Source organism: Protopterus annectens, chromosome 5.part0 (genome assembly GCF_019279795.1).
Source record: "Protopterus annectens isolate FY-2018-M chromosome 5.part0, PAN1.0, whole genome shotgun sequence".
NCBI lineage: Eukaryota > Metazoa > Chordata > Ceratodontiformes > Protopteridae > Protopterus > Protopterus annectens.
The window spans coordinates 735,380,718-735,400,167 of record NC_056735.1 but is presented as its reverse complement, the minus strand read 5'-3'; the positions used below and the strand labels follow the sequence as shown (position 1 = coordinate 735,400,167).

At 39.9% G+C, this 19,450-nt stretch overlaps 1 protein-coding gene across 2 annotated transcripts in view; it reads right to left on the bottom strand.

Moving 5' to 3' along the window:
• Nucleotides 1-19,450, bottom strand: part of DYNC2H1 (dynein cytoplasmic 2 heavy chain 1) — a 6,555,988-nt gene that overhangs the window by 2,692,807 nt on the left and 3,843,731 nt on the right. For both annotated transcript variants that reach the window (XM_044072582.1, XM_044072581.1), the window contains one exon: nucleotides 555-709. In XM_044072582.1, coding sequence (XP_043928517.1) covers nucleotides 555-709 — 155 coding nt within the window. The remainder of the gene's footprint in view (nucleotides 1-554; nucleotides 710-19,450) is intronic.

Below are 19,450 nucleotides of genomic sequence, written 5' to 3'. Positions count from 1 at the left end.
AAATTGCAAAGCACTGGGTAATGAAACAGCTAACGATACTTCAGAGTATCACTTAAAACAAAAAAGACAATAATTAGTTGGAGATTAGTCTGAATTTCATTCACATTCTACATACTACTCTTCTCAGGACCTGATGCTATGTCAATACGAATGAATGCATGGCATTTTCAGTCTTAACAGACTATTCTACACTTGCAGTCATAATGCTCGATTGTGATATCACAGTCTGAGGTCATGAAAGCAAACATGATATATTCACCATCATAAAACCTTAGAGGAGGAAAAGAATCAACAAAAATGATGAACTCATAAAAAATCTTGGCATCTTTTGGATCAGTTAATAAAAAAAGAAATACAGTTCCTGGCAAGCACAGTGTCAAAATACATTTTATTCAAACTGTCCAAAACATGTCCACTTTTATTTAGCACTAATATTCTTTTTACCAGATTAGCACAGTTCTTGTAAGGAACATCAATAATGAACACAGGGATGTTCATTTACATCATGCAAATTTAAAAAAGTGAACTAGCATAATTCAGAAGTGAAAAGGTACCTGCAAGTGACTTTGCCTTTTTATTAACTCTGTTTTCTTGCTGCTATAAATAGAACTGTAGGTGTGCAGAAAATTCAGGTATCGACACGGAGTAGCTCCATATTCTTTACATGATTCGTGGATCATTAGAAAAGACTTTAAAACAACAGCATGTCCTGAAAGTATTTTAACAAATAATTAACTCAGAAATTGGGGAAAAGCATTTGAGGGTATTAGCAATGTTCAAGCAAAAAAAAAAAAAAAAAAACATTATAAACTTATTGCACAATCTTAAAAAGGCATTTTACAAGAATTTAAATTTCATTTACTACTTCTGGAACAAATCTACCAGCTTGCACTCAATAAACATATTTAGCACTCTAAGATTATGGGCAATAAAAACAGTTGCACATTTTATTTATTTCCAGTTTGATGACCAGGGAGGTCCGTTGGGCTCAGGTAGCCCATTTTCAGTGGAGGCCCGGGGAGAAAATCTCCATAATACACAGTAACAATAAGCAACAAAGTAAATATTACACAGTAAAACCTAGAAAGGTGCAATCAAAAATAATAGTAGAACATGCATTACATATATACTTTTATACTAGAATAGGGACAAGTTGAACTGAGGATTAGTTGCAGTGATGTCCAAGGTTATACATAACAATTGTAATACATTTGGATGTAGTTATTCATTTGAATGTAGTTATAAACTCACATTTGTAAATACAATTTGCATTGAGGGGGTGAGTAAAGGTGGAAAGTATATTATTTAAAAAGCATAGAATTGAGACAGACAGTTAAGAACTAGAAAAGGTGGGGTGGAAAAATCACCGAATAGGATGTGGAAGTTTTTTAGTTAAGTAGCATCAAACGTTATGAGTTGCTAGTAGAGGGAATCACCACCAGAAAGTGGAAAGGGGACAGTTTGAAAACTATATTGCACTATAAACATTTAAGATATAGATGCTACATTATGTTATATTTGGAGAGAGGCTACTATTTTAGGTAATCAGTATGGAGAAGATTAGCTTGTAGGAGATACATTAGCAAGCTAGATGGGTTGTGTGCAATTACAATTCCATTTTTGGGTGAGGTGGGAATGGAGCTGAGTTTTGAAGTTTTCAAAGTTTTCTGAAGTTGTAAGGAATTCCATTTTGTTGCTAGGGAAAATGATAGAAGTTGACCAGCGGGACGGTATGCTTTGTATACAGAGAGTAAATTTGGTGGGCAGATCGTAGAGTTCTGCAAGGGGTGTATGATGCTCCAGATGTTTTCAAGAACATATCAGACAGCGAAACCTTACTTGTCTTATCAATATTCCACCTTAAGGGGAGATCCTCCCATAATGACTTTAATAAAATAAACTTACAACAAACTTAAACGTTTCCCCTATGTTCTTCTCCATTATCACCATCAACAAAGGCTGTGTGGGAGCCAATCTTCCCTCTGTTCTTCCAGAAAAACAAAACCAAGCGCTAATTCAGAATCAACAAACCATAAAAAAATCACTAGATCTAGACCTTGAGGAAGATGGGGGGAGGGCAGGTGGATCTGCTGGTAGAAATGTTCTTTTAAGATGGGGAGTTATGGTAAGATAAATGAAAACAACTAGATCTATTGTTTTAATATTTCCTTATTATGTTCAACAATAAATAGATAAGCAAATTCAATAGCATTTTAAAAACATATAAAACAAGAAAATGTAAAAGATAATACTTGGAAATGTGTTAAAACTTTCACAGTTGAACAACCATCCTTCTCTCAGGTGCTCACTTTCAGTAACTTTAAGCAATAAAGATAAAGGCAGATTATTTTGGCTGCACTTCTATTGGTCCAAAATTCTAAACTCTTTATCCTTTAGCATTTCATTTAACAGTAATACCTCAATCTTCTGAATGATTCTTAATAGTTACCATGCATTTTATATACCCTAATTATCCCTTTTTTTTACATCAGCTTCTGTTCTAGACTCAAATGCAAAATACTACAGCTGGCCTTTTCATTTAATGTTCCCTATACCTTTATTTTTGCCTATATCCTCTTATCCCTAATATGGAAAATGGTCTCTAATCTGCAGTCCAAACTTCATCTTAGCTTCATCCACCTCTATTGCCTTTCCCTCCCTAGTGATTTGTTTTCAGCAGTTTGGTTCCTTTTTTTAATTTTCTGAAATAAATTCCAGACCCTTTTGTCTATTCTCTATACTCCTACTTATGGTCATCCCTACTTTTGTTAGTGATATTCCCTTTAATGACCTGCATGCAAAATCCACCAATCTCTCTCCTTTAATTCTCAAACTCTCCCTGTTTCATCATTATACATTTCCACTTTGATTTATAACCTTCTGATGATGTTATATGTGTGAGTCTTAGCTCTGTACCTCTAAAGTATCCCTTCAATTCAGGTAATCCTAAACCACTTTGTTATATGGAGATAATCAACTTATCTCACTTAACTCTTGCCCTCTTTCTCTCTCAAATAAATTCCTTCAACTCTTTATATTATTGTCACCAACTTCTCATCTGGCTGATAAAAATATTCTTAACCTATATGTATACTAAATGGACTAAAAACATTTTCCTGTGTCTCTCTTACTATATGTATTCATAATAAATAGCTTCTAGTTTCTCAGGTTTTTGCATTAACTTTTGCTTAGTCTTTTCAAATGCACCCTTAGCTGCCAGAGTAGAATCTTTTTAATACAGACACCTAAATATTTCATTGTATCATGTCCACATAAATACAGGTATTGCTGAGACAGTTTGTGTGTGGGTACACAGACTACCACCATGGCCTTTGTTTTCCCTTCATTTTATACCATGAGAAGACTTGAAACAGAGTCAAACTCCTTGTCAACACTGACATATCCTTTTCTAGACTTACCCTGTAAAAAATAATATAATTTGTAAATAAAGTTAACTTTTCTTCATTACCATACCAATTATATCCCTGAATTTGTGAGTCCCTCATTTTCTTTTGCTAATGGCTCTAAATATAAAACAAATTACAAACAGGAAACAATGCATCACTGCCTAATTCCTCTGTTCAGAAACAACTTACCAAAGAAAAAGACTCCTACCTTAATGCTTTCCTCCAGCCCATTTGCATACCCACCTTACTGACCCTATTGTTGTATGAAGAAATACAAACACTACCATTTCCCTAATTATAGAATCTTAGCCGACTCCACTGAATGCTTTTCATTCAATAAGATGCACCAGCAATACCCAGTGTTCTCTTACACTCTGTTCCCTCTGGATCATCATTGTTTTATTAGTGCTGCTAAATGCTTGTCAAATGATTGGCTCCCCTTCAAAAAACATACTGATCCATGCCTATTAATTTTGACAATATCTAAAAATATGCCTGACCTGTGTATAAGACTAAATGGACTAAAATCATTTTAACTGCTTGCTTCTTACTATCCATATAACAAATATTTTGTTTCACCTCTTCCCACCTATCCTTAGCTGCCACACTAGAATAATTTTTAATCCATACTCCTAATGCTTCATTTTATCGTGTCTCCATAAATACGGATATTCCTGAAGCAGTTCATGTGTGGGTACATAATTTACAGCTGCTGTCTTTGTTTTAGCTTCATTAATTTTGTATCCCAAAAAGGTCTGAAACTGTCTCAAAATGTGCCACAACACTGTAATGTCTTTTTCTGGTTTTGTCAGGTATAAAATAAAATCATCTGCAAATAAAGCCAGCTTTTCTTGACTAACATACCAATTATATCCTCTCATTAATTAAATATATATACCCCGGAGAAACAATTTCTATCCAGTCTAGCCAAGTTATTGTACCATGAGGAATAATATGTAAATGAGTTCCTGCTACTGAAATCACATCTTCCATAACAAATATTCACATATATTTCTTCATAAACTGATCCTCTGTTGTTGTACTTCGCCTTTTACGTCTCCTTGATATATCCTCACTACTGTAAATCAGGTTCCAGTCCCCATACATAAATATTTCCTGCTGAAAATAAACTACTTTTCCCCAAATCCTCTTAAATATCTCTCAACTTCCAGGGTTTCACAGAATGTCTAGATTTTTGGTCCGTTTCTCATAAAATGTGTAGTTTTGAGGCAAATCAGTGAGAAATAAAGTCACTTGATAGTGACACGTTTGAGTTTCAGATTTTATATCCTCCAAAAAATGCACATTAACATAAAACCTGTTATTCTAGCAACTTTCTAAGCATATAAGAGCAATATTTAAAATATGCCCCTATTTTTGGGCCTTTGTCATGATTTACTGTGCTAAGAGAATGGTATTTATGTCCTCTTAAGCTCCATAACAGTAGTTTTAGATGGCATATAAATAAGTCCCACAGTAATCACTACTTGAGCCCTTCATACAATCAGCATTACTATTTCCCTTTTTCATTTTGCCCTAATACTCTGTTGAATGTCCACATTGAAATCCTTCCTTTGACAAAATGCACGAGTAATTCTATCCCAAATGTGTCTCCTGTAACATTATTTTACCACAGCTTTTGTTTAAATGAGTGTAATTTGATGCAATCTGTTTTTTTTTTGTCTATACCTGAAAAGCCATTTACAGTCCATGTTAATATTGACAAAGCAACAGTTCTGATAAAAATCTATTACTTTCACGTGTTCTGCAATTTTTTAAATACATCTTTACAACTTGCATCTAACATGCACACAATAAAATTTGGCTGGCTCATCTTGTACGCAGTTGCTGCTTTTCAACTCTGTTTGACCCACTGTCACATTATCCAAACTTTTGCTTCAGTAAAAACACTGCACAAATAAAAATTAAATATATTTTTAAACCCTCAGCCTCTTTTAATTCACATCAAACACACACAACTATTTACACTTTCCAAAAAGAGAGTTATCCCCTCCATATAGGGACAGTTAATTCAAACAGGCAGTTGCACACACAGACACTACCAATTCTAAAGGTATGTTTAAACATACTGAAAAGCACATGCTGCAGCTAATATTACAACTTACACAGATAAAGACGTTGCATGCTGTCAGAAAACTTCAGCTTTTAGCCTTAAGAAAAAGTGCAGTGGCTACTCAAACTAAACTGTGCACTGTTGTACTAATGCACTGAAGTAAAAAGGCTGTTAGGGAGGCAATTAGTTGCAAAACTATTCAGTTCCCACAGTTTTAAACTTCATTTATTTTCACTGAACTGTCAGTTAGTTCCCCTTTAAATGCATAATATATTATTTCTGCATCACTCAGAACACATTGTTCAGATATTTCCTCTTAAGCTGCTTTCACCCACAAATCCATTGTCTCCAACTGATGCTAATGAAAAAAAACAGGTAGTATATTTGTAAATGGAAATGATGACCCCTATAGAGTTTATTCAGAACAAATTGGTTAGACCTTTTATGCCTAATTGACTGCACCTATTTTGCTCAGTTTGTGGGTACTACTGAAAAAAAACAGTAAATACATTTGCAAATCCAAGAAAAAAAAACATTTTCAAGTGTTTCTTCTTTTTCTTATTCTTCTAGCCAACTTGCTTAAAAATCCCATACCTAGTCTAGACTTCTATCTCTACAAAAACAAGGGAAATTATATTTAATACACATAAAATATGACAAATATATTTTGACATCCTCCCCAAACACCCCTAAGATTACATTACATTTCTTATTCCCAGTCTTTATCACGTGTTACTGTAAAGCCTGGAAACATGAAAGTTAAGGAGAATTACTTTCTTACTTTACCATCAACTATAAACAGCAGTCACTGATACTCCCACACACATTTAAAATATTTCTGCATATCATACTGTTTTACAACACAACATGCAATTTCAATCAACAATTGTATTACACAAATATTAAGAATAAACATATTTTATTTACAGTTACTTATTCACTCCTTTCATGATAAAGTGAAGATTAGGGTTCAGAGTTTTTCCACAAGTTTTACACAGTCAAATTTCCAGTATTTTTTAGCCACAACTTTGTGCAGGGCCATATTTCCCACATCTAAACTACATCTAATGGGAATGGCATTTTAGATGTATCCCATTTATTCACTGTTATTATTTTACTCATGTTTCTTTCTTCCTCATCATCTCGACCTTCCAACAGTGGTCTTTGGTTCAATTCCAATGTACTCCTGCTTAGTCTAGTCAGCTCCTGGGCTGTTTTCTTTTAATCAAAATTTTCCTTTGAAACAGTGGAAAAGTTTCACTGGCAAATTCTCTCTGTGGGCTTTGTTTTTGTCAGAGGACTGAGAAGCAATGTCCCCTTTGGCTTGCTGGCTTCACTCTTAGATGGCTAAACTTTTTTATTTCTTTTCTTAGCCTCTTCTGCATCCAAATGTATTTGATCTTCCAGAAAGAAACTTACAGAAAGAAATATTTTGAAGGCAGGCAGATAAAGCAACCTGAATCTCACACCTGCTTTTCAACATCCCCTAATTGTGGAGTTAAATTTGTTTCTAATATGGCTGGTATACAACTAAACCATTTTCCACAAACACTCTGGGTGTCTAATCTTAATACTTATCTTTCTGCCACACTTTTGTCAGAAGAGCTCTTTCTGCTGTTATAACTGCATCTTTAATAAAATAGGTCTTATATGCTTTCTCGTGGCTAAATTTGGAACATACACACACTGTCCCCTCTCTCAATTAAAAAATCTTGCTGTGAAATACTAGTCCAAATGCTTATTTGAACATTCATAATACTAATACAATCTATTCCTTCAAGTTCCTATGATACAGCAAAAAAATCACACGTCTTCTCTGCATGCTCTGACTTCTAATTCTACTAGTTTTAAAACAGTTCTTCTTGAGAAGCCTCTTAGTCTTTCCCTCACTTCAACCTCTGATTTCAACTGTTTTATCAGCTCATCTGAATAGCTACATAATGATTTTACATTTTCTGGCCTACTGTCATTTGACGATATATTCCTCCCATTGTCTCACTTATTTTAAGCACCTTGGAGTGCACCTGATTTATTTTACCTGTAAATTACTGGATGCTATCTCCTGTACTAAAGCTGAAACCTTGAACTGCTTTGCTCTGACCACCTGCGAGGTTTCTCCCAGTCAGAGTTTTTTCATTTGATTTATTGGTGGTCTTTCTCTGACTTTCTTCAAATACCTTCATTGCTTGCATCCAGGCAGTGTAATGATGACCCAGTAATTAAACTGCTCCCAAATTAACTATTACTGACTTTTTCTACCAATTCGAATTTTCACAGAGATTGAGAGAGAGCTCTAATCAATGCTGTTCAGTATGCTGCCATCTTGGAAGCCTTTCTCCTCTTCTTGTTTTGTGACATTTCCTTTATTCTGCAATATGTTAACCTTTGTCAACTAAACGTAAGACCTATTACTGTCACACAGCTCTTTCTCTCTTATTTCTACCATGCTATAAAGTCAATTTTCCTTTTAACCCATTCAACTGCTTTCCCTTCTGATATAATTTCGCCATTCCCTAATAACTTACAAATCATATCCATTACCCATTTCTTAAATTCTTCTCTTCATAACAAAAAGTGGAAAATGCTGATGTTTCATTTTTGCATCATTACCTGTCATCGTTATCTTTGTTTTTATTAGTACATGATCTGATATAGTTATTGGATGCGTCTCAAAGCTTTCACTTAAATACACATGCTCGTGTGAAATATAATGTCTATCCAAGCTAGCCCTGTTACTGTACCTTGGAGAGTAATATCAAAATTCTGTCTGAATTCCTGCTACTGAAGTCACATCTTCCACACCAAATATTCAATAACATTGAGATCTTACTCACATCCCTTTACATAAATCCTAACAAACAACTCTGTATTGCTGTTATTTAATTCCCCCAGTCAAAACATCCTCTTTTGGAAGATTTCCTATGCTGGACAAACCAAAATATATCTCAGGAAACTATTATTCTAGGTGATACTAACATTAATTTGCAATTATTAACCTCAAAAGCATCTGCGACAAGCATTAACATACATAGTTTCACACAACTTAGCATAAAGCCTACTCATAATTTAAATATCCGAGCAGAAGCTACATTAGACTGGATTCTAGTATCTCATCCCCACTATTACTCCAACACCGGCACCCTCCCAAACACCTTGAGCGACCACCTACCCGTCTTCATCCATAGAATCCATATTACAAATCCACAAACCTCACTCATACAGACCTTCCAGGAACCTTGCCCATTTTGATCAAAACATATTCAATCAATATCCTACAAGCTCAAAACTGGTCCCCAATACAAACCCTACCCTTGGATGATGTTGTAGATTATGTCAATAAAATCTTTCTAAGTACACTATATAGCTTAGCTCCTCTTCGCACCAAATGAACACAGCTTTACCATGCCCCCTAGCTAACAAAAAAACGAAACATTTCCTCCTCTCTAGGGACGGAGCCTGGAAAGAATGGCAAAAATACAGAACTCAAGCAAATTAACAATTTATTTATTTATTTATTTTACATTTGTTGACCAGGCTAGTCTAACTGGATATATGTCCATTTTCAGTAGAGGCCTGGGGAGAAAAGCTCCAAGCATGAACATTGACAAAGTTAACAATATATAAAAAGACATGTAAAATCACAATACAGAGGCAGCATTGGTCAAAAGAAGAATTATAATAATAAACTTAAAACTATAAAAATTATACTAAAAAAAATGCTAAAAAATTATACTAAATACAATAGTAGGCGTGAGTAAAACCCAATTAAGAGAGAAAAGCCCTTATGTTTTATCCTCTTACTATGAAGAAAAAAGTAGTAACTAGATCTGGAGGCATAGGTTAGTGGAGTAGGGAAAGGGGTAAAAGCAGGAAGGGGAAGAAGATATTAGTCTGGGTTAGCACATGGACAAAGCCAATGAGTTTTAAGATGTTTTTTAAGCAGAGAAGTAGAAGCAAGGGTTGATAATTCAGAAGGAAGCTGAACAAAATTATAGACAACTTTGTAATACAGCAAAAAAAAACAAAACAAAAAAATAGTCATAACTGATGGAAAAAAATTATTACTTCTCCGCAAACTATCCATCCAAAAAATAATCCAAAAAAATTCTGGAAATCTGTATCCACTCTGCTTAATCCAGGAAACATTCAAAATCCATCACCCTCTTCAGATAAAAACCCTCACCAGATTGCTCAAATGTTCAACACCCATTTCATTGACACTATACAAAAATTAGTCAAGGATTCATCTACAAAAAGCAGTCTTAACTCCCAACATGACAAACAAATGGACTCCATATCTACTCCTATTCACACTAGGGTTGGCACCACAATATCCCATCCACTCCCTCCTTTTCATTTCAACCAGTATCCACCATTCTTAATTCTTAAATTGCTAACCAAACTAAAGCCCTGCTCACTGCCCTCTGACAATTTACCACCTGAATACTGACAACCTGAACAACTTACCCTATAAGTATTCTTATTAATTGTCCAATCTCTGATTAATATGTTCCCCAACTGTGGAAAAAGTCTGTTACAGCTCCTTTACACAAAGGTGGTAATATAGACGATCTCTGAAATTATCGGCCCATCTCCATACTCTCTTTACTATAAAAAATCTTGCAAAAGTGCATACAAACCCAACTACTAAATCACCTCACTAACAATTAACCTCCTAGCTCCCACTCAACATGGATTCTGCCCTGGACAAAGCACAACCACAGTTTTACTCTCCTTCAATTATACTGTGAATAAAGCTCTTGATGCTGGCCAATCAACTTCTGTACTTCTATTAAACCTATCAAAAGCTTTTGACACAGTGTCACACCCTAAGTTATTACAACAATTAGAAAAACTAGGATCCTCCCCAAGTGTGTTAATATGGTTCTTCACCTACCTAAACAATAGAAAATAAGAAGTTATGTACCTACCATAACGTTCCATGTTAGTTGTCTTCTCTCGCCTTCTTTCTTGCTTGATGGGTTCGGAGCCGATCCCTCGGCTCCGACTCGGCACTTGCTAAGCTCGAGAGTCACTTTTACCAGCTCGAGGCAGCCCCATATCCCATGATGCAAGGCGGTAAGTACCCAGATCTCGTTTGATGACAAAGGGCAATAGCACCAAGCATAAAACACTTCCAAAAGGAAGAAAGAAAACTTACAGGATGGAAGAAAGACCAGGTCTGAATGGTCTTCAGCATAATAATTTCTTATAACAAGGTCTGTCCAGGCCTGGGGAAGGAGGGTGGGTCGCAAGAAAGAAGGCGAGAAGACAACTAACATGGAACGCGTTATGGTAGGTACATAACTTCTTAATGTTAAGTTGTCAATCTCGCCTTCATTCTTGCTTGATGGGACCGCCCCTAGCACCTCTATCCTGGGTGGCTCAATGGAACAGACTCTTGAGGACTGTAGAGCCAAAACTGGCTCTGTCCCTGGAGGCCAAGTCCAATTTGTAGTGGGAAACAAAAGTATGAGGAGTGGCCCAAGTGGCCGCTGCACAAATAGTGTCTAGAGGAAGTCTAGCTTGAAAGGCTGTAGAAGTAGCTAAGCTCCTAGTTGAATGTGCTTTAGGTTTTGAGCACAGCTGTTTTCCCCTGAGCAGATAAATTTCAGAGATGACCGAAGAAAGCCATCTAGACAAGGTTACTTTAGAAACAGGAAGGCCTTTCTTATTATCCGCATAGGAAACAAAAAGTTGATCAGATTTCCTAAATTTTTTTGTTCTGTCCAAATAATATCTGAGTTGACGGTGGACATCAAGATAATGTAATTTTTGTTCAGCTCTGTCTGAATAGTTCGGGAAAAATACAGGGAGATCAATGGATTGATTCAAATTGGTTTTTGAGGCGACCTTAGGCAGAAAGGTCGGATTAGTTCTTAATGAAACTCTGTCCTTGTGAAAAACCAAATAGGGGGGTCGAACAGATAGAGCATGAAGTTCAGACACCCTCCTGGCCGATGTAATAGCCACTAAGAATAAAGTTTTCCAAGAAAGAAATTTCAGGGAACAAGAAACAGCTGGCTCGAAGGGGGGAAGAATCAAGGATGTCAGCACTAAATTTAGATCCCACTGAGGAGGAGGATTCCTGATTGGAGGCTTTAGTAGGAAAATTCCTTTCAAGAAGGCCCTGCAGAGCCTATGGGACATAATATTATGATCTGCGACCCCGACATGAAAGTTGGAGATAGCAGCCAATTGAACTCTGACTGTGGAAGAAGAGGAGCCTGCATGAAAAATCTCTGCTAAGAAGTCCAGAACTGCCTGAACAGGGGCAGTGAAAGGATCAATATTCTTGGCCTTAGCCCAATACATTTCCATTTGCTTGTATAAATCCTCCTGGTAGAGGATTTTAAAGAAGCTACTATGATGTCTCTAACTGGGTTAGAGATCAAAGGAAGCCTGGCTAAGGAAGGAAGTGGAGCAACCATGCTGTGAGGTTGAGAGAAGGAATAGACCGGTGCAGCAGTCCGGATTGGTGAATCAGAAGATCTGGCACTGGGTCCAGATGCCACGGCTGCACCAAAAGGTGACGATGGAGGAACGGAAACCAAACTTGTCGAGGCCAGTAAGGGGCAATGAGAATCAATTTGGCTCTCAAAACGGTAGCTTTCTGGATAACTTGAGGGATCAGAGGAAATGGAGGGAAGGCATAAAGAAGTCCCTGGGGCCAATCCTGGGTCAGAGCGTCTCTGGGGGGATGGCCTGGTAGAGGGAAGAGACAGAAGAAGTCTGGGCATTTGCTGTTTTGGGGAGTAGCAAAAAGATCGCAACATGGACGACCCCATTCCAGAAATATCTCTTCCGCTATAGATTGCTTGAGAGACCACTCGTGAGGCATGAGAATAGCTCTGCTCAATCTGTCCGCTACAATGTTGGTTTTCCCAGGGATATGTGTTGCTACCAGAAACCGATGAGAGGAGATCGCCCATTGCCATAGTCTGAGCGCTTCTCGACACAAGGGGTAGGACTTGGTTCCGCCCTGTTTGTTGATATACCAAACTACAGACATGTTGTCTGTGTGGACTGCAATTGTCCCTACGGGAAGAAAGTCGTTGAGGGCTTGCAACGTTAAAAGCACTGCTCTCATCTCCAGGACATTTATGTGCAGATGGTACTCGAACGGCTGCCACGTCCCATGAACCATCCTGCCCTGATAATGACCCCCCCCACCCGATCAGGGAGGCATCCGTGGTGACAGTGGCTATCGGGGATGGGGGTACAAAGTACCTGCCTTGGTGAACCTGAGGAGATGTGATCCACCAAGCAAGATGATCTTTGCAAGTCTGTGTCACCAAAATCTGGTGACGCATTGGAAGTTGTTGGTACGACCACTGTGTGAACAGCATCCACTGAAGAAGGCATGTAGAATCGAGCCAGGGAAGAAGAGTAATGGCCGCAGCCATGAGGCCTAATACCTTTAGAACCATTCTGGCCTGTACTTTCTTGTTGGCCAGAATGATCCTGACATGACTTTGAATGTCTGAAACTCTTTGATCTGTAAGGGTAGCTGACATCCGAACAGTGTTTAAGTTTGTGCCTATGAAAGTAATAGACTGGCAGGGCGATAAGGATGATTTTTCGAAGTTTATCGAGATGCCCAAAAGAGTACAAAGCTTTATTGTGTAATCCCTGGCTTGAATAAGCTGATGCCTGGTGGTGGCTGAAAGGAGCCAGTCGTCGAGATACGGAAACACCTGGAATCCCTGACGTCTCAGGTGAGCCGTGACCACTGCCATGCATTTGGTGAACACTCTGGGGGCTGTAGTGAGACCAAAGGGCAGGGCTCTGAACTGGAAATGACTGGACCCCAGCCGAAAGCGGAGAAATCTCCTGGAGCGTCTGTGAATTTTGATGTGATAGTACGCATCCTGAAGATCTATTGAGCACATCCAGTTGTCCTTCTGTAAGAAGGGCAGAATTGACTGAAGAGTGACCATTCGGAATCTTGTCTTCCTCACAGACTTGTTGAGTCTGCTGAGATCCAATATTGGTCTCCAATCTCCCGTCTTTTTGGGGACCAAAAAGAACCTTGAGTAGATTCCGGGCTCTGAATGGTCTTTTGTAACTGGCTGAATGGCTCTTTTTTGCAGTAGTTTTGAGACTTCTAACTCTGCAATTTCCCTTAGACCGGGTGGTACATCTGGAAGGGAATTTGAGGGGAAAGGACTTTCCTCGAAAGGAATTATGTAACCCTTGGATATGATCGACTGTACCCATCTGTCTTGAGTGAGGGAATGCCAGGCTTCTGGGTACAGTGATAATCTTCCCGACTGCCTCCAAGGAGGGACAGCCGGGCAACATCTCAGGGATGCTGAAAGGGCTTGTCAGAGAGAGGCTCTCTGTTTCCCTGGTTTTGGACCCCTCTGCCTCTAGAGCGGCGTCTGTTGTTGTTATCCCTCTGCCTCTAGGGGTAAACTGACCACGTGAATCCGGCGTGACTCCTTGGGATTTATGGAACCACATTTTGCCACCTTTCTGTCCTTTGGGGTAAGGTCTAGAAGGGGTGGAAAACGGACTCCTACAGCAGAAAGAGTCTTGCCGTCCTGCTCGCACCTGGTCAAAGTTTCCTTCACCTGAGGGCCAAACAAAGCTGACCCATCAAAGGGAGAATTTGTGAAGGACGCCTTAAAGGGATCTGCAAAGTCACATAGCCGCATCCAGGCTTGGCGTCTAAGAGCCACACCTGTACCTGGCTCTACTCGCTCCATCAGCAGCATATGATATTAGCCGCATGGAGGAGTTTGCAATGGAATTAAGGGTTCCTAGCTGCGAAGCAATTTTTCTTGAGCCCCTGCAGCTGTAGGATCCTGTACTACTTCACCCAGCTCCTTAAGGATATCCCTCTGGAGTCTGGTGAAGTGACATAGGTAATTCAGCGACGATAGCAAAGGTCGCTGAGGAAAACATCCGCTTACTGCGTACCTATCCATGGTCCTAGAGTCCTTATTAGGAGGATGGACGGCACGGAAGGATCTGCAAGTTCCTTCTTGGTGGCAGCAGCCACCACCATGGCATCAGCGTGGACACCCTTAGTGGGGAATTGCTTGTGAGACGGGGCAGTGATAAATTTTGAAGGCCTCCTAGGGACTGGCTCTACAGAGTCAGGAGCTGCCCACGCCTTCGGGCAATAACCTGCATAAGGGGTCGAAGGCGGAGACACCCAGGAGGTGGAGGGCCGAGATCCAAACGCCTCTAGGTATACTGACTCATCCTCAGAGGGATTGTTGGTGGGCCAGTTCCCCTCTGTTTAAGGAGTTCTAGGATGTCTGAGAAGGAGACATCCTCAGAGGGGGATCTAGGGGATCCCTCTGACTCATCAAAGTCAGTATCTGAAGTGATAGACTCGGGAGTCTACATGTTTCCTCTTACAAGTCCTCTTCCTAGGAGGATCTCCCGAAACATCAGGAGAATCCTCGGAAGAGGGGGAAATTCCCAATGGGGAAACCTGAGGCGGAGGATCTCTGGGTCCTGTAGCAAGAGAAGTGGCAGAGATGTCAACAGGCACTATAGAGGGAGGAGCTAAGGGAACAGACTGCTGACTGATACCAGTAGCCAGCACACTCTTCATCACCTCGAATGCTCCCCTCCCAGGCAGGTCCGAGAGAACCCGTTCAAGAACTAGGAACTCCAGGGACCACCGAAGGGAAGTCTCGAGGCAGATGTCGGAGCAGAGCTCACCAAGGCCGAGGCTCCAAGGGAAGAGCGGGTTCGGACAAGGGTCCGATGCCACTCACCCCTCGGAGGAGACCATGGAAGCCCGCCACCGAATCCCTCTAAGGAAGGTCTCAAGAGGAGATAAGAGTAGAGGCTGAAGGAACAGAAGGGGTATCTGTCCTCCAGCAGTAGCAGTAACCATTCGAAGACTCCAACTCCAAGCTCTGGGGTAGAGTTGAAGGAGGAACTGTAACGGGTGTGGACCAATAGTCGTCTGTTGAGACGGACTATGTAACATTTGGGCCAGTGCCTGTGACTTAAGTAATCTACTGACCACTCTCTCTAAGTCATGGTCAGAAAGCCTGGATGACCTTGAAGATCGGCTCCGATGGCTCCATTCCGAAAGGAGAGGTGAAGCCGGAGCCGAAAGTATCGGCTCCAAGGAAGGAGACCTCGACCTCTTCCTGGAAGGAGCCATCGGAACCGATGAAACTATAGAACCAGTCGGAGCTGACAACTTATCGGAGCCGACAGGTAGCCTCGATGCATCGGCTCCAGCCAGAGCCGATACAGCCACAAAAGTAACGGTGTCGGAGCCGATCGGAGCCGACACCGATGCCTGTGCCACATGGTGGTCGGAACCGATCGGAGCCGACACCGAAGTGGTCGATGCAGAATCGGCACCGATAGCCATCGGTGCCGAAGGCTTAGTTAAGCCAGAATCGGCTCCAGCCGGAGCCGATCTCGACTCAGAACGAGTCGGAGCCGAGGCCGCAGGCTTTGACACAGAAGCCTGGGCCTTGGAAGATTTGGCAGTCTTGGATGAAGCCGAATTAGCCGGAGAGCCCTCCGGCTTAAGAAGGCCCTTAAGTATTAATTTGTTTCTTCTTTCCTGCAGGACTCTCTGGCTGAAGGAATGACATATAGCACAGGAGTCCTGCAGGTGAAGAGGCCCCAGGCAATACAGGCAAGAAGTGTGACCGTCTGTCAGAGACATCTTCTGACAGCACGAGTCACACTTCTTAAAGCCTGAGACCCTCTCTTTTGACATGGTGTAACACAACACACACACACACCAGTCAAAGAATTAAATTAAATTAAATACACCAAAAAGGTATAACTAGAAAACACACACACACACCCTAACAGGGGTGGGATGGGTAAAGTTTGACTAAAATTAAGAAGAGACAGGAATTTTCTGTCAGAAAATCTTTAAAATTAACTTAAAACTAAAATTTAAAGGGTTTTTAGTAAAAAGGGGCTAAAATATCAAAGTAGTAAATCACTTACCAGGAGCTGGTAAAAGGAGGACCTCATAAGCGAAGCGGCAAACGAGATCTGGGTACTTACCGCCTTGCATCATGGGATATGGGGCTGCCTCGAGCTGGTAAAAGTGACTCTCGAGCTTAGCAAGTGCCGAGTCGGAGCCGAGGGATCGGCTCCGAACCCATCAAGCAAGAATGAAGGCGAGATTGACAACTTAACATCAATCTGTTAGATGGCAAAACCTACAATCAAAGTATCTGGTCAATAATACAGGAATCCCACAAGGATCCATTTTAGGAACCCTGCATTTTAACATATTCATTAATGATCTTAATAAAGCCTCCCAACAAAGCACACTCATCCAGTATGCTGACGATTCAAACTATCATCTCTTCCTCCGACAATTTCTCTAACCTCCATAAGATCATACAAGATGCATTCACATCCATAGAAACTTGGCTAAATGATGTTCAACTAATGTTGAACCCCAAAAAAACTAAATTGTTACTATTTTCATCAAAACCTCCAGCTGCAGAATTCAAGATTTTTTTCACATAACAGTACAGAAATTGAACAGGTGAAAATTTCTAGGAATTACTATTGATGACAAACTCTCTTTCGAACAACAAATCCTCAATACAATTTAAAAAAAAAACACTTCAAACTTTGGCAAACAATAACGACAATAAACTCTACTTAAACAAAAATAAAACTAATTAGCACTCTACTTATCCCCTCCCTCTTGTATGGAAGTCACATTTTCACAAACCTCCAAACATCCGTCAGTAATAAACTGTAATCCTGTTACTATACGGTAGCAAAGTTTGCCTGCAGCATGCAAAAATGGTCACATCACTGCAAACCCATTACAAACTTATCTTGGCTTGAATTTCACCACTATCTCTATTACACTCAATTAACCCTCGCCCACAAGCTAATATTTAAATCTAATATCTTCTGTGTACTCCAATCTTACACACATACACCCCAACTAGAACCTCCAGTCTTCTAATAAGCAACTTTTAAATGTAACCAAACTCAACTGATGCCTGTATTCCTATTACACTGCCAAACTATGGAATGACCTCCCATCCTACATTACTCAACTAGACTCCTTAAAAGCCTTTAAAGCTGCACTCAAACCCCACCATCTTCTAAATAATCCCAACTGCACCTGTGACATACAGTGTAAGCCTCCTTAATCCTACACATATAACTACTGAGATCCTACTTTTTAAACACCTTCTGCATTACTATTTTTTCTACACATAATTTGAATTTATATTTATGACTATATTCTTCTGAAAGGAAAATTATTTTCCTTTGTATATTCCTTTGCATTCTATGAATGGAAAGTATTTACTTTGTGTCTTTACAGTATAGTAATATCTATGTACTTCAAATTCACATAATCCAACACTCCTGTCTTATATTAATGTATATACTTTCTCTGTATTAACTCTGTAGTTTTTTTGTGGATTATTTGAATATTGTGGAGCATTTCTCCCCAGGCCTCCACTGAAAATGGGTTTCTGACCCAGTGGACTTTCCCAGTCAACAAATGTCAATAAATAAATATCCTCATATAGTGCTTCAAAAATACATGATTTCATGCCTGGCTCCATGCTACAGAGGGAGAGCCCTGACTGCAACACATGTGACTGCGGTTGAATTACTGGAGCCCAGCACTACAAAAGTCAGGCAGAAAAGTAAAGAAGTGAAAGGCTGTGGCTCATTTACTTCAACCAGGGAATGGCAAGGCTTGCTTACAGAGACTACACCTTTCATGCCACAGGGACTGTCAGGGCTGCTTGGAGGAAATGATCCTTTGTGAAAGTGAGGCGTACTTTCACAGACAGCCCTCTGCTTGTTCCCCTCCTTCACAGCAACTTGATAGGCACATACATGGTTAATGTCAAGAGAAAATGGAAAACATCCTGAAACACCCCTAATGGCCACCTCAGTGGCAACATCTTCTGGGTTGTTTCTCATCCAATGAGGGGAATGAATGGACTGATAGACTATGACACTGGTGGCCAGCAGGGGCAAGATTTGCAAGAAGAAATATATCTTCTCATCATATTTTCCCTTGTAGGTCTCAGATATATCCCCAGTATTGCAAATCAGATTTAAGTTCCCATGCATAAATAACATTCCCTATTGAAAGATTATTATTTCTCTCAAAATTCTCTGAAATTCTATAATAGTACTTTGAAGCTGATTATAAATACATGTGAGTGTAATCTTCCTTCCTTGTTACTAACCCGTTGCTACCACAAACCTATCATTTTCTCCTTTTTTCTGTTCTATCTTTACTGGGGTTTCTTTCTTACAATTAGTATAATTACTCTTTTCCTTTGCCCCTGATATTCAGCTGAATGCCCAGCTTGAAACCCTTTCCTTGTCAAATCTGCACGGCCATTTCTATCCTGATGTTCCCCAATAACATTGCCATTGTCTCAGTAAGAAACTGAGATCGCTCATAAAATCCTCCAAAGCTAGTTACGAAAATAAAATTGCCAAAGATTCCAAAGACAACCACAAGGCATTCTATAACTATGTCAAGAATCTAAATGGCAATGCTCAGATCTGCTTGGAGCTAAAACAGAATGGCATTAAGTATACTGATCCCAAGGATATTGCCAATATCCTGGCAGATCGATTCAGTGCCAACTTCACCCCCCTCTCACCCCCTAAATGGCTCCTCTCAATACCGGAAGACTGCCAAATTCTGGTAATAACGGCCACACAGGTAAAAAACGCACTCTCCAAAGCTAAGAGTACAGCATCCATGGGACTAGATGACATCCCGGTCTGTGTACTACATGAACTACAATATGAACTGGCACCTCACCTAAGTGTCATGTTTAATCATAGCCTCACCTCAGGTTTCGTGCCCACTGAGTGGCGCAGAGCTACAGTTATCCCACTCCACAAGGGGGGATCCACCTTAGATCCTTGAAACTACTGTCCCATCAGTCTGACAAGCCTTAGCTGCAAGGCCATGAGCGTATTATCATGGAACTTATAAACACAGACATTGGCA